This window comes from Engystomops pustulosus, chromosome 9 (genome assembly GCF_040894005.1).
Source record: "Engystomops pustulosus chromosome 9, aEngPut4.maternal, whole genome shotgun sequence".
In the NCBI taxonomy this organism is placed as follows: domain Eukaryota; kingdom Metazoa; phylum Chordata; class Amphibia; order Anura; family Leptodactylidae; genus Engystomops; species Engystomops pustulosus.
The window spans coordinates 36,810,923-36,834,240 of NC_092419.1; the positions used below are offsets into that span (position 1 = coordinate 36,810,923).

General features: G+C 41.6%; 1 protein-coding gene across 2 annotated transcripts in view; it reads right to left on the bottom strand.

Moving 5' to 3' along the window:
- Positions 1-9,441, bottom strand: part of MCF2 (MCF.2 cell line derived transforming sequence) — a 93,637-nt gene extending 84,196 nt beyond the window's left edge. Inside the window, exon 1 of one of the 2 annotated variants that reach the window (XM_072125930.1) lies at positions 8,865-9,441. In XM_072125930.1, the coding sequence (XP_071982031.1) occupies positions 8,865-8,961 (97 nt within the window). In that variant the 5' untranslated portion in view covers positions 8,962-9,441. The remainder of the gene's footprint in view (positions 1-8,864) is intronic. The other variant, XM_072125928.1, reaches the window with a different exon arrangement.
- Between the last annotated feature and the right edge of the window lie 13,877 nt (positions 9,442-23,318).

A 23,318-nucleotide genomic window follows, 5' to 3' on the forward strand; every position in this document is an offset into this window, starting at 1 on the left:
CTATAAAATAATCCTTAGATGAAGATTTAGATAAAGTCTAACTTGATGAAGTCTATCCAATGCAAAAATTAGGTAGCGCTACAGATCCAAAAATGGTGAAAAAATAGGGATGAGTTTCTTTCAAAACAAGTGACGGAGTGGCATTTTCAATTGGATATCTACTTGGGTTCCTAACCACGTTTTTTTTTTTTGTTGCACTCAAGTGTGACATTGTGCTGCATTGCATGTTCTATTTGTATATACTAGATGAAGTTTAGACAAGTATTTGGCACATATGCAATGATCAAAATGAGGTTTTTAATGTGGATATGTTACGACTCGTGATGCTTAGTCCTAAAAAAGTTCACTTTAATGAAGGGTAAGAATCTACAGTTAGGTCCATAAATATTTGGACACTAATTTTTGTTTTACCTATTTACTGAAACATATTCATGTTAGGCTACATTCACACTGCCGTTGTCCGCCGTACCGCAGGACAGAGGGCAACGGTGGCGCGCGGGGAGAAGAGGAGGAGGAGGTGAGCGCAGCCCCCTCTCCATAGGGATGTATGGCACACGGCTCTCTTGTAGGGCACCGTGCGGCCATTGCCGTCTATGGGGGACGTATATCAGCCGGCCGTATATACAGTACGTCCCCCTTGCAGCAGTGTGAATGCAGCCTTATTGTTATGTAACGGACATGGACATAAAGTCTGGACTTTCAGCTTTCATTTGAGGGTATCTACATTAAAACTGGATAAAGTGTTTAGGAGTTTCAGCTCCTTAATATGTGTCACCCTGTTTTTAAAATGTAATAGGACAATTGACTCAAAGGCTGTTTAATGGCTTGTGGGGGAAATGAAGTATATATAAGGACTGGAGCTAATCTGAGGTGTGCCTTTTATTTGGAAGACTTTGCTGTGAAGAAAAGGCCCTCTCCATGTAGGTGCAACAAGCCATCCTTAAGTGGCAAAAACATAAAAAACCCTTCCAATAAATCGCTTCAATATCAGGAACGGTTAAATCTGGAGTTTGGTACACCGTGCAGTCAGGAGAAGCTATTCATGAAGAGAATGTGCCTGCCCTACCATAGTAACAAGATTTATGGTTGGATCCGGGGCAACCAAAACTGTATATCAATCTCTAAAACTGCAGGCCTAGTTGTCGTTTGGAGACAATCATTTTAGGATCATGGTCACTGCAGTTAATGTAAATGTTTTCACGAAAATCTTGTACCGTGACCCCAATACACATTGTGAAAGAGTTGACATCAACACTGATACATGGAAAGCCTGACGATATTGTGAAACTTGTAGATTCTTGTACACAAAAATAATTATCTGTGGACAGACAACCAATTATACAGAGACTAAGCTTAATTATATACACAGGGTGACGGAGGGAGATGAGATGTAACCTTCAGGAACCAGTGCCAGCTCCGTGCTGCTTCCACTCCTTATACATTGACGTTCCAGACCTCTGAGGAGTCGTCTCCCTTAACAATTCTGACTAATTAGTATAAACCTTATAATAGCTGCAGAAACGTGACAGCACACATAATCCCCGCTGTGGCTGAGATCTGTGTCACTGACCCCTGAACCTGACCCCGGCACAGAACCAAGACCATGAGTCACACATTTGTTATCCAGTATAGCATACTAGTCTCCATTTTTGACACCTTGGCATAACTCTACGCAATGCTTACTAAATTTGCAGATTGAGTTTAAAGTGAACCTGTCACCAGCTTTTACAACACTTAAATACCAGCACGCTTAGGTTAAGTATGAAATATCCTTTTTGCCATTTCCACTTTTATATTAAATCTTCACTCAAAAAAAGTCATCTCCAAAGCTGTATACAAATGAACTGAGAAGAGCTACTTTATGCCTGAGATGAGTCACTTTTAGAAACTGAAGGAGCGGGAGGGTTCATTTCGGGAGCTCCTATCTTGGGTGACAGATACATGCTTTTGGTATCATATTAAAGACAAGGATTTCATCTTTCAAATTGCGTTTAATTTGTTTTTGTGAGCTACAGAACCAGAGATGCACGTAGTTTAAAGCATACTTGGGAATGCAAGCTAACGATTATAATCCTATTTCCACCTATGTCTGGATCTCCAATCCTATAGACCACAGTTCCACAATCCTGATGTGATTTGAAAGGTAAGATTTATTTAATAAGCATCCAATAAAAGTGACTCTTCTCCACTCATTTGCATATGACTTTGGAGGGGATTTTTTTATAGGTAAACTGAGAAGTTGTTATATAAAGGAGGGATTCTAGAAAGAGTGGGGGACATTTATCAAATGGCGGGGGTTGTGCCTCGGAATATGATAAAGTCCCTGCCCCCTCCTGTGCCGCTGGCTCCGGCCTCCTGGTGTATTCTGCAGGGAGGCTGCGTCAGCGTACAATTGTGCTGCAGCCTCAAAACTTTCAGTGTGAAATGATTTCAGGGTTTGTACACTAGAAGACTGGCGTACAAGCCTTGGTTAATCTCCCCCATGCCATACCCTAATTGAATGCAGTAGCAAATTATAATAGGGGCGTTTGGTAGCTCGGGACCCAAACCACCCACCAATTTTTATACTGAGAAGGACCTTCACCTATGAAATCCTCATACATCTGTTCCTGCTCTCAATACACAAGAGCCATTTCAGGACCTTTGAAGGCTCTCCAAAGGTCCTGAAACCACAGACCAGCAGATGCATTCTCCATTCCCCAAGAAGCTAAATTCTAATATCATATGTAGGAAGTGATTCCAGACTTGTAGGGGCAATAATATCCATACAGCCCAGGGCCTATGGTAGTCCTAATCTGCCCCAACTGAATGTATTAAACTTTTAGTGGTATAAAAGTCATCAACAGTGTCCAGTTCTTTGTTGCTTTGCAAGGTTAAAATTTTGTTGCAGTTGAGGACACCCAATCCCTTATTTTTTTTTATATTTTAACCCCTGCCTCCCTGATGTGTACTGGTAAGGTTGGAAAACTGGTTTAACTCAAAGACCATGGAGGGGATTGAGTGAGATGTAGAATATTAGATAAGACATTCATTTCAAGGATAGAAATCACAACGAAATGTGAGCCAACTGCGCAGAAACCCTGCAAGAATTGCTTGAATCTGAACAATAAAAATAATCTAGTTTGCTTTTGTGTCAACATTATAATTATAGCTGTGAATAGTCGCTCAGGTCTACGCCCGGCGGCCGCAGCGCAGTCCCGGACATGTTCCATATATAGAGATGAAATATAGAAATAACTGGTATATAATCATCTGGCTCTGTACCAGGGCACTGCAGCTCTTATTATAGATGGTTTACCTTTTATAGCTATGGAGTGTTATTATTATGTAAAGATAATATAAGAATAGGGAGTGAAAATAAATTGGGCAGAATTTGGAGGAAACCACGGGTGGGGGACAAGGACACTGGCACCCATTACCCATACCTCTCAACATCTGCGCCAATCCTCACAGCCGGGTGTGCCCACACAATTTAACACTGCCCCCCCCCCCCACTTTATAATGAACCCTTTTCTGTAGCCCCTTCATTGAAGACCTTATTTCCTCTAGCCTCCAATTTCTAATGCCCCCTTTCCAGTAGCAACCTCTTTCATAACAGCCCAGTTGTAACCCTCATGATCAAGGTGCCCCATTTTTCTGGTAGACCTTCCCATCTTTTCTTTTTTGCTGTGTAAAAAATAAAAAATCAGATACTCTCCTTTTGGCTATAGCAGTCCTCATCCCTTTTACCTTTCAGCCAGCAATGCCAGACCCCAAAATTAGTGATTGTCCTGCTTGAAGGGGTTTTCCCACAAAACAATTGGGTCCTATCCACGGGATAGGGCCCAATTTGCTGATCAGTTGGGTCTCAGTGATGGGACCCTCACAGATCATGAGAATGGGGGTCCAATGGGTCTGATGTACCCCAGTCGGACCCCTCATCATTCCCTGAGATGAACAGAGCAGCCAGTCAAGCATGGTCGGACTGCCCCAGCCCCATTCATCTTGATGGAGCTGACGGAGGTTACCCTCCCCTCTGGAAACCAGGATTATACTAGTCTCCACTATTGAATGAAGACCCCAAGAAGCCCACTCAAGAAGGAGATCCCATGCCATAGCAGCCAAGATAATAAAATCCCTGCAACCTGATGGCTGTTGACACAAGGCAGATAGAAGCAAGGTCCCAGGTCAGTAGGAAGCCATAGGAACATAAAAGAATAATTACGGCACATGCAGGGTCATGCCATGAGCAGATGTAATTGCCTCATTTTTTCTGAGGTCATGTTTTGCATATGCCAAATAAAACCTAATATATGGAAAGACTGACTATGTTCCACATATATTTATATACAATTTTCTCATCTTTGGCTTTAGACGCAATGTTTATCTCTAAATGTAAAGAGGACCAACCAGGTCTCCTAGTAAACACTTGGATGCCAGGAGACATGACTGATCCTTCAAGGGGAATATGTCATATGGATTCAGGTCCTCCCCAATCAATTATCCAGGACAGTTTTAGGATCACAATGATGTCCTTCTATATTGTTGGATTATCCATATCGCTTATGGTCAGATGTCCTGCAGGCCAAGCTCATGATCACAAGTCTACTACAAGATGGCGACTGCTGAAGGATGTACTAGTCCCCTGGACAGTATACAAGCCAGGAGGGGGCCGGCCAGTATGACTCCTCTCTCCCCCTCTGGATTCTTACAGTCAATTGAACATAACATTGTAGCTCCTTCACCGTCCTTGGTATTAATAGAGTAGTTTCTCTCTTAGGTTGTAGAAATGTCCTCCCTGAATAAGGACCATCATGACTACCAGGGGAGAGGGACCCTTACCACTCAGATGGTGCTTCAATGCACCATCAGGCAACACGGTGGCTTAGTGGTTAGCATTAAAGCCTTGCAGCGCTGGGGACCTGGGTTCAAGTCCCAGAATCAACATCTGAAAAGAGTTTGTATGTTTTCTCCGGGTTTGTGTGGGTTTCCTCCGGGACCTCCGGTTTCCTCCCAGACTCCAAAACACACTGGTAGGTTGATTAGATTGTGAGCCCCATCGGGGACAGGGACTGATCTGGCAAACTCTGTGCAGTGCTGCATAATCTGTGTGCACTATATAAATAAAGGAATTATAAATTATTAATGTCTTTCAGGGTATAATATTAATTTTCTTTAATATAATAGATGGAAGTGCTAATGAAAATCCAGTACCAACCTATTTAAGGTCATGGATCAAACCAAATCATCAGTTTTTGTTGTGTACTTGGCAGTCACCCTGTCCATGTTCTGAGCTTGAGGTAATTGGATTGTTAGCTTTACTGATCACTATACCCTGTAAATGTTATATACAGCCAAGGCAAATGATAAGACAATGCTGGTCATGGGGTCAACCATCTTCACGATGTGCTGCAGAGTTATAATATATCATTGTCAATCCAGAATTTAGCAAATACAATGTAACTAAATTTAAGACCAGTGACCTATATATATAATTCTATAAAGTCTGCGATTGTTTTCAGGGAAAGTCTACAGGCAATAAGGCTGTCAGAGCAAATTAATGACATGTCAGCGTATAACAGAGATCTGAGGCCATTTACTCTATAGTATTAGTATTGATAAGAGTTTCCTGGAAGGAATCGACAGCCCATCAGTCAATGGTAAAGTGATTTCAGGAAAGGACTGGAGAGAAAGCACAGAACAGACGTGACTCCAGAGAACATATAGAGGGCCGTGTTATGATTGGACATTATCTATATAGCAACAAAGTAGGTGTATGTATTATGAATAGATAGTTGTTTACATCCATATACCTCCCCCTCCCCAATTTGCCAAAACCAAGAGCTAATATCAGGACTGCTCTCAGCGCAGAACAATCACAGTCATGTTTCATGGTAAGAAGGATGAGGACAATGGACTTCTTATCATATTTCTGTATTTCTCCCATTGCAGAAAATCTGAGAATTAAAATAGTATTTTTAAGCCTAAAATCCATTGGTCAATAGATTCAGTGTTTTAGAGAAACTCTTCGGTTTGTAGTTCACTACAATCGCTTCCATTGGATTGCTCCTGGAAGTTTCATAGATGTGACTAGAGCGCTGCTTAAAGGGATTCTCTCACCGGATTATACCCCACTAAACTACCAGCGATCTCCGTCAGCTCCATAGAAATGAATGGAGTGGACATGCACGACCGTCTTCTCCATTCATCTACGTTAGTCACAAGGGGTCAAAAGGAGGTACCTGGGACCAAGACGGACTCCCCATTCTCGTGATCTGTAGTGGTCTCATCACTGAGACCCCACCAATCAGCAAGTTAGGCCCTATCTTGAGGATAGGGCCTAACTTGATTGGTGGGAAAACTCCTTTAACGCTGAACTTTCTCAGGTGCCCACCATAACAAGGACATGGGTTGTATTCATGTATTCTTGTAGTTGCTTCTACAGTAACATTAGGGTCATTCCTTGAACTTTCATCTTATTCTGACATTTCACAATAAGGTCCAGTAAGTTATCTGGAATCAGGCTTATCTAATTAACATTCACAATGTAACCGGTCTTGTGATCCAGCATGATCTACACATTCACGCTCTAGGAGTGAGACATTACATGACATATAGACTGCTAACTCTGTTTCCATAAGGCAAATCTGCATTCCAGAACATAAAAAGTACAGAGAGAGATAAGCCGGGCACAGGAATGTAACAGATCCCCCTCAAGTCATAAATCATTAAAACTAAAGTCTGAAAAACATTCAATAAAGAAGGGATTTCATGCTTCCCTCAGTGGAAGGAGTCATCCCATTATGTGAGGGGACATAATTGTGATTGGTTATTAATATTATATCTATTTAGATTACAGGGTAAGTGATTGTCGAGGCTTGTCATCCTTAAATGGATATTCTTTGAATTAGGTAAATATCATTCTTGGCAGGGATTTCCTCCTGGAACATCCAGATACTTGCAGGATTCATCTAACTCCAGTAATAATTGCTTCTACTTCCCTGAAGTCTCATCACAGATGGCTCTGTCTGCAGTGAGCTGCAATACCCAGCACAGCCACTGTACTCATGGGGGCGCTGCAGTCTCAGAAAGCAGGGCATGTTATACTTATTTAAGTTGTGCTGAAGGCAATTGGATGATCTATAGATTCCAAGGCTCTTGTTATCTCCTGGTACTTTCAGGAAAGTTGTCAAAGTTTTTTTTTACATCTAATTCTTTCTGCCGATAATTAGCATATTCCTCAGATAAATTGTAGTTTCGGAAGTATTTTAGGATAAGGTAAAAATAGATTAGCATGTTACTAGCCACCTACCATCAGATCTAGCTTAATAGGTAAGTTTCTGATGGTAGGTTTCCTTTAAGAAGCATAGTGGGAGAAGCATAAATGGTGTTGGTGAATAGACTAGTGCAGAGTTAGACTCCATTATATAAATGATGCTGGATGATGTATCTGGAGTAGTTTAGAACGGTGGAGTCGCACTTTACACCAGCTATTAGTTGGTTTTTGTCTGCATTTCTGACTGAATTTACAGGTGATGAGTTAGGCCACACCCTCTTTCATAAAGGCCACGCCTACTTTCAGACAAATCGGAGAACTGTCTGGAAATGGTCTAAAACTCTTAATAAATGTGGCGCATGGCAATTACTCCAGATTACTGGTGTTGACAGTTTGATGAATGTCCTCCTTGTACTCGGTACCACCATGTGCATCCGTCTTTATAGTCACATCTTATCACTGAAGTGCAGTAAGGCACCATGCCCCCTTTACCTCTCCTTGTAGAGACGTGAGGAGTTATTTGGGCTCATACCTAGCACCTAAACATGGACACTGTCCTCCGTGTCACAGCGCACAGTTGAAATCTCCTGCACCCACACCAACAAAAGTTTCGAATTTCATCTGAAATAATAGATACGTGTCTTTAGATACTTTAGGGTAAACATCAAATAGGTTTTCTGGTCAACTTTTGATGAGCTATTCCCAGGATTCACTTGGAGTAGAGGAGTAGAATCATTCAAGATTCAATTTGCCAGATGTTTCAGGTTGGGTCTGAACTGATGTTGTTGTAATTATTCTGGAATCTGGTATATAACACCTTACAATCCCTTTTAATTTTTTTTTTGTATAAAAAAGCTTTATTTATTATTTAGATTTTTTCATTAGGGTTAGCGTTAGGTTTAAAGTTTAACCTTATGAATCAACAAATACATTTGCTCATCACGGTGCTATACAGTAGACACAGGCTATTGCTTTTCTGTATGTTCTGTGTTGCTTTGGGCCCCAAGATGTTCCAGGGTCCAGGTGTAGGACCCCCACTGACCAGAAACCAATGCCCCTTCATGAGTATGAAAATTGTCTCAGGAGTCCAGACGACCCCTTTTTTTAGGAAGTTACATTCAGTGCTATCAGTATGATGTAACTTGTGATTCTCCTGTAGAAATTGTCGGATTTTCAGTAGCCCCCATCTCATAAGGGAAGTGAGGGGTCTCTATGATGTCCATATGACCTAATGGGGTGTTCTGTGAGGGGTTTGTTTAGAAAGAACGTAACAAAATACATAATAACATTGTATCAATTGTCCAAATAATAAACATTTCATTGTATAAAATAAAGTTCCCCAGATACAACAATGTCTTTCAGTTCTAAATCCTTCAAGGGGGATCCTTGTAGGCAGGGGGGCCCTATATTTTGAGCCCCATTGATATAACAAGAGGTTTTAGGGGAGTCCTGGGCTCATCAATGCTAGAAGTTGTCAGTCGTGCTAGGGAGGAGTCTAGTGCAGCACTGCAGTTACACTGTGGACATACACAATCAGGATGCTATGTGCGGTATCTGGACTGCAGGGAGATATAGAACTACTACTCCAGGAGGATGGGAATGTACTTACTTTCCAGCAATGTGTACAGGATAGAGACCGCCTGCTGAAGACTGTAATACTTCTCCATTTCCACAGCTGATATCCTGATAGTCTCCAAAGATGCCATGTCAATCCAAAGGTCAATGATGCTGAGTGGCACCAGGTGGGGCAGGGTCAGTGCAGGATAGCCCCCATACCATTCTGCAATGTATCATGGATGGATGGGAAGTGATGACTCTGATCAACAGCTGTAGAAATCCTAATACAACTTCCCAGAGAGACCACTTGTGGTATCTGTCCCAAATAGAAATCCCCTGAGCTTCAGCAAGGGCCACCTTAATGATGGGCATCCAAAAAAAACAGCTCAGCCCATGTCATGCACTAAGGTGCAGTGAGACTGCAGATCTGTCAGAGCCTGGTATGAAGGAATCTACACTGAGCCAGGGAAGCCGGATGCGGATAGCCCCCCCCTGTCCTCAGGAGCCCCCCACATCCAGCAAGTCCCAAGCCTCCTCCAGCAGAGAATGTGTCAGCAGCAGATATTTGAGTCCATGCAAGTTGATCACATCAGTGTTAATGATAGCTGTGTGCAGCCTGAGCTCCACTTCTCTCCTCCCTCCCTGGAGTTTATCCTGCCCAGAACCTACAATAATTGCTTCTAACTTCCCCGCCGCAGCCAATCGGCAGAGCCCCTGGCACCATACACAGGAATAATGTACACACACGGCAAGACTGGGTTACATAGAAAGTCAGGAATGTGACACCCGGCCGCCCGCCACTCCGGATCTGCATTATACTCAGACATTCTGCACCGTATTGTCATATTAACAATTTCATGTTAACAAGTCGCTGTCCTTTGGAGAAGCTTACCTCATTAACCATCGCATTACATGGACAGATTTCTATCTGCTGGAAGTAAACAAGGAGGCTTTCAATTCAATGACTGCAAGCAGAGATCTAGAGAACCATGAGGGACAAATAAAGTTTGTAGGAAACAATGTAACAATGAGAGTTTATTATATTTATTAAACATCTGATGACCCAGAAATCGTGATAATGCCAGATTATAGGACTTATATGTTGCTTATGTGGTAAGAATACAAACAAAAATTTAAAAAATGTTTCATATATTTTATACATTTTGACTGTTGATGACAGGAACCTGTCATGTTATAAATAGTTTAATATAAGTATTGATGGTACAGACAACATAGCTGTATCTTACCCATAGTACACACTATATTTCAGGACAACTCTGATGTATCCTTCCACCATGTGGGATCAATAGGTAAAGTGAAATACTGATCAATAGTTACTATGTTTCAGCATCACATAAACCTTCAGCAAGCTAGAATTGTGTGTGATGTGGAGTAATTTAATTCATTTATATTTTTGGCCATATGCTTATGGGTCCAATGGGTACTTCGACTTAGGGTTCATTTTACATGGCCGTCTGCGGGGACGTGCATGCGTCCGCAAATTTGCGGCCGCATGTACGTCCCCATAGACGACAATAGCGGCATGGCAGGGATACGGTGCCAAACATGTGTGGCGCCGATCCGGGCTGCACACCGCAAAAAAAATAGAGCATGCTCTATCTTTCGGCGGGAGGAGTGGTCACCTCCTACTCCTCTCCAGCACACCGCAGTATGCTCGCATACCGCGTGTGTATGTACCCTTACGCACAGTCCTGCAGGAAGAACTGCTGCCTACAGACAGGATGCTATAAATATATATATATTGTACCCTGCTCCACCTGCTCTATAACATGCTGCCTGCAGATAGGACACTATATACATTCTGCCCTGATCCACTTGCTCTACAACATGCTGCCTAGACACAATGGGCCAGATTTACTTACCCGGTCCATTCACGATGGAGGATTCGGGTCCGGCCGGGATTCACTAAGTCAGTTCCTCCAACGTCCACCAGATGTCGCTGCTGCGCTGAAGTTCATCGGATTGCACTGAACTTCACCGTTCTCCGTTGGGTTCAGGGAAGCGCGTGTCGACGACACTTTTTTTTAAAAAAATGCGGCTTTTTTTCGAATCCGTTGGTTCTTTTTACGGCCACGCCCCTGATTTCCGTCACGTGCATGCCGGCACCGATGCACCACAATCCAATCGTTTGCGCCAAAATCTCCCAAGGTCCTCCTGCTCTATAACATGCTGCCCACAGATAGGACAATCTGCTCAGCTCCTCCTGCCCTATAACATATTGCCTGCTGATGGGATGCTATGCAAGATATTCTGAGCTCCTTCTGCTCTATAACATGCTCTGTACATAAAAGACGGGGAAGATTTATCAAGCAGCCTGAAAGTCAGAATATTTCTAGTTGCCCATGGCAACCAATCACAGCTCGGCTTTCATTTTACCAGTGCTCATGAATATTTTAAAGGGGAGCTGTGATTGGTTGCCATGGGCAACTAGAACTATTCTGACTTTCAGACTGCTTGATAAATCTGCCCCTATGTGCAATCTGCTCAGCTCCCCTTGCTCTATAAAATGTCACATGCAGATAAGACAATTACAATGTGCTCATCTCCTCCTTCTCTATAACATGCTGCTTGCCTTTAGGACACTATGTACAATCTGCTCAGCCCCTCCTGATCTATAACATGCTGCCTGCAGATAGGACGCTATGTACAATCTGCTCAGCTCCTCCTTCTCTATAACATGCTGCCTGGAGATAGGACACTATGTACAATCTGCTCAGCCCCTCCTGATCTATAACACGCTGCCTGGAGATAGGACACTATGCACAATCTGCTCAGCTCCTCCTTCTCTATAACATGCTGCCTGCAGACAGGACACTATGTACAATCTGCTCAGCTCCTCCTTCTCTATAACATGCTGCCTGCAGATAGGACACTATGTACAATCTGCTCAGCTCCTCCTTCTCTATAACACGCTGCCTGCAGACAGGACACTATGTACAATCTGCTCAGCCCCTCCTGATCTATAACATGCTGCCTGCAGACAGGACACTATGTACAATCTGCTCAGCTCCTCCTTCTCTATAACATGCTGCCTGCAGATAGGACACTATGTACAATCTGCTCAGCTCCTCCTTCTCTATAACATGCTGCCTGCAGATAGGACACTATGTACAATCTGCTCAGCCCCTCCTGATCTTTAACATGCTGCCTGCAGATAGGACACTATGTACAATCTGCTCAGCTCCTCCTTCTCTATAACATGCTGCCTGCAGATAGGACACTATGTACAGTCCGCCCTACTATTCTCTTCCTTACAGGTAGTTCTGTATTTATATTTGTTGACTATAATATACTGAATAACTAATATTTTACATGAAGCATTATTCATCCTAGTCCTCTTTACCCCAACATGACTTCGGGCACTTACCTGCTGTGTGGAGACTTTTTTGCCCCAGAAGAAGCAGTCAGCACTAAGTTGCTTGTGTTCAGAAAACTTCTTCCCTATATGTCAATCATTCTCTGGCACTGGATGAGAAAACATCATGTGAGCCACCAGTTATTTGTTACTCAGCATCACTAGGTGATTACAGGCAGTTACATACAAGATAGGGTCCGGAGGTTTGTTCTTAAGTTGAATTTGTATGTAAGTCGAAACTGTATATTTTATAATTGTAGATCCAGACAAAAAATATGTTGGCCCTGTGACAATTTAAACATTTGTTGCTGTAATGGGACCAAGGATTATCAATAAAGCTTCATTACAGACCTTACAGCTGATAATTACAGCCTGGGACTTCCAGCGAGCTTTACCAGAGGTCAGAGGGGTCTGTCTGTAACTGTTGGTTGTCTGTAAGTCAGGTGTTCTTAAGTAGGGGACTGCCTTTATTAGGATACAAGCTGCTACATTCAGGGCGCGTTCACACGTTGCATTTTGACCTGCGTTTTCATTGCGTTTGAAACGCATATACAACAGCTGAGGAGAGGTGATTTGCCTAATTACATCACTGTTAACGTTTCCGTTTACAAAACGCATCGTAAACGGGATGTTAACGCATGTGTTAACAAAGCGTTAACACATGCGTTTTGTTAACACATGCGTTAACATTGCGTTTACAAATGTAAACGGTAATGTAATTAGGCAAATTACCTCTCATCAGCTGTTGTATATGCGTTTCAAACGCAATGAAAACGCAACCAAAACGCAACATGTGAAGCGCCCTCACAGTATATAACATACTGCCCTGGGCTGTATATAATATACAAGTCTGGGCTTCACATCATAGATATGGTACTAGAGGGTCTTGAGTAACGGAGGTCTCTTTTGACTGCTTTCAATGTGCGGTTTCAGGACCTTTGGAGGAGGTCCTGAAGTGGCTTTGTGTACAGGTGTATAGAGAGCATGAACAGATGTTTAAGGCCCCTTCCACACTAGCGTTGCATTTCACGTCAGGGTGCAATGCGTGAAAAACTGACGTTTTTGGCTGCGTTTTTGTTCCATTTTTCCTTGGAGTCATTAGCGTTTCTGCGTTTTTCACGCTCGTGTTGTTCGCGTTTTTTTGCGTTTTCGGTGCATTTTTCATGCACGTTTTTTAAGTCAATGGGACTTTTTCAAAGGGACCATGGTTCGGGAATAAAATGTTTTATTTAATTGAAAAAGAATGTCTTCAGATAAGATAGCAGATGTATGCAAACATCTGCAATCTATTCTTCACTGTTCCGCGCGTATATTATCTCCCGACAAGTTAGCAGATGTGAAGAACAGTGAAGAATAGAATAAAAACAGTGAACACAGTGAACACAGGATCATTTAAGTGAAAAACACAGTGCAGAACACAGTGAAGAATAGATTACAGATGTTCGGCACATCTGCTTACTTGTCGGGAGATACGCGCGGACCTGTGCGAACAAAATAGCATGTGAAGAACAATATATATGTGTGTGAAGAACAAATTGCAGGTGTTTCCATACATCTGCAATGTCTTCTTCACACATATATATTGTTCTTCACATGCTATTTTGTTCGCACCATTCCGCGCGTATCTCCCGACAAGTAAGCAGATGTGCCGAACATCTGTAATCTATTCTGCACTGTGTTCTGCACTGCGTTTTTCACTTAAATGATCCTGTGTTCACTGTGTTCACTGTTTTTATTCTATTCTTCACTGTTCTTCACTGTGTTTTTTTAATTAAATGCACGATCTCGAGCAGGGGAATTATTCATGTCACCTAGCAACCCATCCATTTAAAACGCATTGCACTCGCATTGCACTTGCAGTGCTTGTGAGTGCAATGCATTTTTTATGCGTCTCCATAGACTTGAATGGGGCGGGAAAAACGCACGTGAAACGCAAAAGTAGAGCATGCTGCGATTTTTGACGCGCGTCAAAGCACGCGCAGAACTCGGGTGTGAAAAACGCTAGTGTGGAAGGGGCCTTACGACTCAGTTTCTCCTCATCCTGATGGAAATGATCCATTTTGTGCGCTCTCGTTATATGTTTGTTATTATATTTTGAGTGGACACCCCAGAATTGGTATTTAAAGAAAATAATTGATATGGTTTATATAAGGAAAATTGATACAATTTTCCAATATACTTTCTGTATTGATTCCTCACTTTTTACGAGATCTCTGCTTGCTGTCCTTCTATAGAAAGATTCTATGTTACTTCCAGTGGACAGAAATCTAACCATGGTCACACAGGTGCATGGCTCGTTATATCAGTGTAATCAGAGCTATGTGATATAACGAGCCGTGCACCTGTGTGACCATGGTCAGGTTTGTGTCCACTGGAAGTAACATAGAAGCTTTCTATAGCAGGACAGCATGCAGAGATCTCTAAAATAGTCAGAAATGGATGCAGAAAGAATATTGGAAAATTGTATAACTTTTCCTCACACAAACCATATAAATAATTTGCTGAAAGTGGACAACCCCTTTAAGGAATTGTGCATGGAAGTACCAAAAACATGGACTTGTTCCACAATATAATAGAGTGAAATGGGGCTACATGTAGATGGCATGGACCTTGTGAAGGAGGATTCTGCTTGTACATAACGCTGCCTATAAGCTCCGATGTTACAATCACATGGAATTATAATATTTCCATTCACGTGATGAAAAATATGTTCTTCTTGCTTTGTATTAATCTGATGTACATAACAGGAAGGGAAATCGAATTTGAGACTTTGATTTGGACAGGTCTAGAATATAACCTGTCATGTTCCTCCACATCTCTAGTTATTATCCATTATTCACACTTATTTTTGGCAGATTAATACCTATGAAGTGTCATCATGTGTCACCTCCACCCAGATATAATGGCACTTACACTTACTCATAGTTTACTCAGTATATTGTGAAGACAAACCCAAGTAACACGATTGCTAAGAAAGGATGGAGTTAAAATATAAAAATTTATTAAAAATAAAGTAAAATTGTAACAGACATGAAGGAGAAGCATGGTGGTCGAAAAATATGACTTCAAGTTTATATTGTATATACTAGTTATTCCTTACATTTCCCCCAACCCCAAATTATTTGATACACTTTGTTGTGTAACTGATAAAATGTTCGTTTTTTTATTAATTTTTCCCTCCTTTGTCTTTATATATCAAGGCTGCTTTTATGTCATTTTTATTTTAGTGTTTTTTTTCAATTTTTTTATAGCATTACATAGCACTGTCACAGTTGTATAAAAAAAACTTAGTGACACGGATTAAACTTGCCATAATCTACTATAAATACTAAGGAGGAGATTTATCCGAAGTGTCTGAGAGCAGAACTGTTCTGGCAACCAATCAGAGCTTAGCTTTCATTTTCCCACAGCTGTTTATAAACTTACAGCTGATCTCTGATTGGTTTACATGGGCAAATAGAATAGTTTTACCTCAGACATTTCTGATAAACCTCCCCACAATAGGACTATTAATACGCGAGCAGGGGTGGATTTGGTATTTTGGAGGTCCCAATCAAACTTATGTCAAGGGGCCACTAATGCTAGACTCTGCCTTTTAGTGTGAAGTGGCGTAGCCCAGTCCCACTCCCAACCTCTTCTCGGTCTTGATTTGTCCCACTCTTGCTAGTAAACGAGATTTCCCGGAAAGATCGGGAGAAGTAGGAGAACGGGATTAGGTGCCTGCTTCTTCGTGGTTCCCTGAAACAGCAGTTATGTGGACACCAGGTTCTGATCAACCTGCACCCACTGTATGGGGCCCCCTTGGTCATCCTACCAGTTGTATTAAAGGGGTATTCCCATCTGGGCATTTACATTTAATTTAATTCATTTGCCATATGTAAACATTTCTTCAATAGGATGTTATTAAAAAAATTTTCCTGTGTGAAGATAATTTCTCATAAATGTAGCCATGTTGTCCCTTAGAAACGAGATGGCTTCCTCGGATACGACCACCTCACATTTTGGCAGCAGTGGCCAGACATGCGCTATGGAGTCCTGCCTGACATCCTGGATTCAGCGATCATTACCACAGGACGGCTGTGGGATATGCAGTAACTCCCGGACATTTCATATAGAAAACCTTTTCTTTCTTTTGCAATCGCTCCAGCAGAGGTGGTCGTATCCAAGGACACTGTCTTGTTTCTAAGGGACCATATGACTACATTTATGAGAAATTATCTTCACAAATTAAAATTTTTTTTTTAATAACATCTAATTGAAGAAATATTTACATATGGCAGATTAATAAAACAGAATGTGAATGCCCAGACGAGAATACCCCTTTGAAGGCAAACCTACCCCTGCATGTAAATATGTTCACCTTCATCCACACAAGCACAAGAAAAGAGCTGTATAGTCTCAGAGACCCCCCGATATCATAAATGTTACTGAGCTTTCTCAATACTCACTACATACAATCCTAAGGGAAACCAGAAATGGTTCCATCATTTAGTCTCTTTGGTGACTCTAAGCGGATTATAGAAAGTATTAAAGACGGAGGACGTTTAGCCGCTCCACTTTAATTAAGAATTGCCGTGAATAACTTCAATTAATTCAATGTGACACTGAAAGTCTATACATTTATCTGATTCAATCATCACTTTAAGTAGGTTCCAGTTCTGGAGAAGGTTCAAAGACAGTAAATGAGTCCAGGAGTGATTAGGAGCGAGCCACAGCATTAAGAAGTTGCCTGTCTCAAGATTATCTTAAAGAGGACTTGGCGTCTTTTCTCGTGTATTTTATTTTGTACTAGTCGTCTTCTGCAGTTGTCTGGTCATTGTACTTTTACAATAGTATTGTATCTTGTATATGTGACAGTATAAATTATTCATCCGTCAGGAAGATGTTCTCTCTACTGAGAACAATAATAATAATAATAGGCTCGCGCCTTTGCCAGTGTCAGGTTTGGGTACTTTACTCAAGTCTTTTGAAAGACTTCAGATCCAATGTTAGACATCAATGACTAAGGCCCCTTCCACACTTGCGTTGCATTTCACGTCAGAGTCTGATCAGGGTGCGATCAGTGTTTGGTCAGTGAAAAACGCACATTTTGCATCAGAGTGCAATCAGTTTTCAGTCAGAGTTTGTTCAGTGTCTCAGTTTTTCACGCGCGTTTTCAATGCAATTTCAATGCGTTTTTCACGCGCAGAAAATGCGCGTGAAATGGACTCAGGACTGAGCTCTATCTTTTCTAAGGCAATTGATGCGTGAAAAACGCATTGCACTTGCAGGTGTCTCAGAGTGCGATGCGTTTTTGATGCATCTCCATAGACTTGTATGGTGCGTTTTTCACGCGCGTGACTTGCAAAAGTAGAGCATGTCGAGATTTAAATGCGCGTTAAAAAAACGTGCATGTGTGCGTGAAAAAAAATGCAAGTCTGAAAAGACCCATTGGTTACAATGGGTCAGAGTGCAATGCAAGTTCTGCGCGTCAAAAGCAAGCGCAGAAAACGCGCGTGAAAAACGCAAGTGTGAAAGGGGCCTAAGACTGGATCTAGATCACAATTTGCTCTGGCAGAAAGTCGTTTCCATTGGTTTCTGTTCCTGTCCTCCATTCTCCTACCATTGAGGATTCACTGCTGGATAGACACTAGTAGTAGCCTACACCTAGGAAGTCATCAAGTATAATCCAGTACCATGGTGTGGGCACAGGGCGTCCAGACCAGTTACGTCTGACCATTGGTCAAAAGGTTAACACTTGTAGGAGGATCAGATATCCGTGGATATGTAGGAGCAAAATTTGGGTTGAAGGCACCTAAACCACTGCTTAGTCACAATACTCCAGTGTCAGTCAATTACCGTATTTTTCAGATTATAAGGCACACAAAAAAATCCTTTGATTTTCTCAGAAAGGTGCGCCTTATAGTCCAGTGCTCCTTATATATGAACCCTACTTACAGACAACAGCTGCCACCTCCTGGTGATTCATCCTTATAATCAGGTGTGCCTTATACTCCGATGCACCTTATATGTGAACCTAGACGTTTTAGCAGGCATTTATTGATGGTGCGCCTTATAGTCCGAAAAATACGGTATTCTGGGCATGTGTACTGCCTGATTATATTTTAATCTATTAAAATGTGATATAGACCCAATACTCAGCAGTCTCACATTGGTTTTCTTTGAGCCTTCTAAATTTCTAATACCCACAACCATCATTTAGTAGCCTATGAATTAGGTTTTCTATTGCTGATCTGTGGGACCCATTACCCTTTTAAACCAGAGTAACAGTCTAACTCTGTTGAAGGGTGTCAGTGGCTTGGACAATTCCTACAACAATTACAGTATAGGGGGACATGAAGGAGACGGTTCTTTCTAGGCCACTAACCAATCTATGGCTGATCCATCTCTAAAACTGTAGCGGGAAGTTTCTCAATAATATTTTTGAGATTTTTTGTGTGCTTATAAATAACCATCTGAAACCAGGTCTTCCTGATTCAGTATGAAATATGGTCTTACGCTATTAAATATCCAAAAGTTATCAGAAGAAACTGACTTTTGCTACCTGTGGGTGCAAACCGATACTATTATTTGTCTAAGGAACTGGATAGTGTATATATTGATAGACTTTGATGGCATTTTTCATTGATATCATTGTGACATCACTGTGCGTAGTATTCCTGTACTGCGACATCACTGTGCGTATTATCCCTGTACTGCGACATCACTGTGTGTATTATCCCTGTACTGTGACATTACTGTGTGTATTATCCCTGTACTGTGACATTACTGTGTGTATTATCCCTGTACTGTGACATTACTGTGTGTATTATCCCTGTACTGTGACATTACTGTGTGTATTATCCCTGTACTGTGACATTACTGTGTGTATTATCCCTGTACTGTGACATTACTGTGTGTATTATCCCTGTACTGTGACATTACTGTGTGTATTATCCCTGTACTGTGACATTACTGTGTGTATTATCCCTGTACTGTGACATCACTGTGTGTATTATCCCTGTACTGTGACATTACTGTGTGTATTATTCCTGTACTGTGACATTACTGTGTGTATTATCCCTGTACTGTGACATCACTGTGTGTATTATCCCTGTACTGTGACATCACTGTGTGTATTATCCCTGTACTGTGACATCACTGTGTGTATTATCCCTGTACTGTGACATCACTGTGTGTATTATCCCTGTACTGACATTACTGTGTGTATTATTCCTGTACTGTGACATTACTGTGTGTATTATCCCTGTACTGTGACATTACTGTGTGTATTATTCCTGTACTGTGACATTACTGTGTGTATTATCCCTGTACTGTGACATCACTGTGTGTATTATCCCTGTACTGTGACATCACTGTGTGTATTATCCCTGTACTGTGACATCACTGTGTGTATTATCCCTGTACTGACATTACTGTGTGTATTATTCCTGTACTGTGACACCACTGTGTGTATTATCCCTGTACTGTGACATCACTGTGTGTATTATCCCTGTACTGTGACATCACTGTGTGTATTATTCCTGTACTGTGACATCACTGTGTGTATTATTCCTGTACTGTGACATCACTGTGTGTATTATTCCTGTACTGCGACATCACTGTGTGTATAAACGTTAATGTTAAGTTGTAGTGGGGGCCTCATGGTTCCTGTTATACCCCGGTCTGGGGGTTAGAGGTAAATCTTACCAATGCTGTTCTTCTGCAATATCTGTGATCATATTGGGCAGGATGACTGTAATTCATTGTTTTTAGTATTTGTGCTTTTCTTTTAGATATCTGAGAGGATGTAATATATGTCTCACTGTTTTATTTGCTGTCAGGAAAACAATTGAATAGATGTAGATAGTCTTTAAACTGAGATAAAATTCTAAAGTAGAACATTATAAAAGTTGCATTTTTATTGAAATTAACATCAATATAAAATAACTTGCAAGTAGATGACAAGTTAAACCCAAGCATTACAAAATTGTAAATTTACATCCAATGGTTGCAGCATATAATAATATAAAAACAGGCAAGTCTTACTACGAGATCTGCTAGAAAAGAGATCATCTGTCATCCAAAGGGCATCTCCGGGCACATTCACAGAGTAACATCCATGCAGTTTATTAAGGTAAAAAAAAAAAAACAGATAGAAAATACATAAATTTATGGTCACATGCTGCGAGGGTAACGTTTCCCCACATTCCCTCATCTTAGACAATGATGTAATGATTTAGAAGTGTGAACGGGAACCAATATACTAATTATACAAGTCAATATCAGTCTCTTATTTCGATAATTAGTATAAAATATATTCCAATATATATCCAATAGATGCAGGTGACCAATTATTATTTTTTTTAGAATGAGATTAAAGGGTCACAGATGGCGGAGAGGTGGCCCCCTACTATAGAGATCAATGTGGGTCCCAAAGCTACGATACACACATATATTGGATATTCATAGCATATCCACAGGATATGCTATGATAAGGATGGCTAAGATAGTAATTCCCCTTTAATACATCAAGTAAGGTTCTGTGCCAAAAAGTTAGGGTTATGTTAGTTAACAAGTTAACTGTTAGTCGCAAGTACAGGATGGCATATCGCTAGGAAACACCGTTCCTTTATGATTGAAGTGCTCCAACACCTAAACTTATCCTTAGGACTGGTGCGGGTCCATCCAGAAAAAGAATGGTTTTCACAAGAAGGAAATGACTTGGAAAAGTAGTTCTCCACAATCTTGGAATTAAAGTTCTCATGCTCAGTTCCTCCGGTGGTCCTAGGCTAATGTAATACATACCCCAGGAATACAGCAGAAGACAAATTTGGAGGTTACTAGGCTCTACTTCGTATGGGACAGGAGAATAATTTTAGCTGATGGACCCAAGGAACCCCAGTCTGACACTGATGAGCTGCCTACCGAGCGCTTTCTCCCTATTCCTGTGCATAGAGAGAGAAAACGGTCAATTGGGAGAGGAAGCCCATGAGTCTAGTTCTCAGGAATTTGGTGGGTATCCTCCTACCAGGAAACTGCCAACAGGGAAAATTCCATATTGGGGGCATAATGCTCTTATTCCTGTTTCATAGGAATACATGCCGAAACGGAAGTTGGTCACCGGACACGTAGATAAGTGGTTACCACTTGCCATAACACTAATTGGCACTTTAGGAAGTTGCGCATTGTGTTGTACAGGGGATCTGTATGACATTATCATCTGACAACACAGCTCCCAAATGCCAGCTAATACTGACCAAAGCATGCCAGGCTTCCTTGGGTCAACATTGGTATCGCCCGATTTAAAGGAAACCTACCGTCAGGAATCTACCTGTTAAGGTAAATCCAATTTAGGTTCCTAGTAACATTCTAAGCCAATCCTTTAACACTTTCTAACCTTATCTACACTTGGTCTAACTAATATGCTAATTTTTAGCAGAGGCTTCTGTGACTTCTGTTGTGGCCAAGGCTACTCGCTGCCCCAGTAGCCTCGGCTGTCCCTCCTACCAGCGCATCCTAGTCGCTCCGCCGGCTCCTAAGAAAAAATGTGCATGCTTGTTAACTGCGGCTTCTGTGTTGTACACACACACACATAATGGGGGTCATTTACTAAGGGCCCGACTCGCGTTTTCCTGACATGTTACCCGAATATTTCCGATTTGAGCAGATTTTCCCTGTATTGCCCCGGGATTTTGGCGCTCGCGATCGGATTGTGTCGCATCGGCGCCGGCATGCACGTGACGGAAATCGGGGGGCGTGGCCGAGCGAAAACCCAACGGATTTGGAAAAAACGCTGCATTTAAAACAGTAAAAGTGTCGCTTGGGACGCGCTTACCTTCACTTGGTCCGGCTCGGTGAAGTTGAGTGCGTTCAGATGCTTTTCAGCGCAGCAGCGCCACCTGGTGGATGGCGGAGGAACTACCTTGATGAATCCCGGCCGGACCCGAATCCACCGCAGAGAACGCGCCGCTGGATCGCGAACGGACCGGGTAAGTAAATCTGCCCCATTGTCTCTCCCGTCGGCACTGAACCTGGCACTGCTGCACAGGACTGAAGGATCAGGGGGTGCGAAAGAAGCATAACTAGGATGCACAGGTAGGAGGGACATCAAAGGTTATTGGGTTGCGGAGTAGCCGTAGCCTTGGCCCAAAAATTACCATATTAGTACCATAAAGTGTAGATAAGGTTAGAAAGTGTCATAAGATTAGAGGAAGATACTTCAGCGGTTAGAATGTTACTAGAACCTACCTTCATAGGTAGACACCGGATTCCTTTAAACATGCCTCTTCTTGCAGTAATAAACAAGACACCGCAGTATATTGTTCAATTTACAATACTGTTCATTTTTCTTTCTTTGTATATATTACAGGGGACTGAACTTCCAGATTTGGTACAGAACAAATGTATCTGCATGGAAAACAGATTTTATACTCTACAATAATCCAGTGTTATCAAACGCAGCAAATAAAACAGACAAATACTATTGCACAAACAGCACGTACATACACTGCAAAAGAGGGTTTTTTTTAGATTTAAAAAAAAAAAATCTTAAATGGGTCTAAAATTTGACCACAGTGATGAGCATATAGTCGATATCCATATACCCATGCAATGACCTCTCTACATGCTCAGCCGTGACGTCTGTATTACACTGCTATAAGATCTGAATATAGAAAGGAGTAGAATCTAAATTTTATATTTGGTTTTAATAAAGAGTCATTCACGGAGGGGAAGAGATGCAAATATTTCAGATGCGTCAAAGAACATAAACATACATACAACACACAACTACATGCAAATGTAGACACACGGTCACCATCATGTCTCCAATTATTAGGAATTATTTACAATATCATAGGACACCAACATTTCTTCTCACAACAGCAGACAGAAGCAGCACTGACAAAACCCAAAATAAAAATAATTCAAATATTAGATATTTTAGGGGTGTGAAATAAAAATAAAGGTGAGGCTTTGATTCTTCGTAAAATGTTATCATATTATACAGTATAGCTGAACAACCTGGAAATGCTGGACAATGAGAGGAGAGGGGAGTGTCAGACTACAGAGAGCACAGTGCAGTCTGGAAAGCTGGAACATGTTGTAAGCAGACAGAGGAGGCTAAAAATGAGTCAATGGTAGAATGAC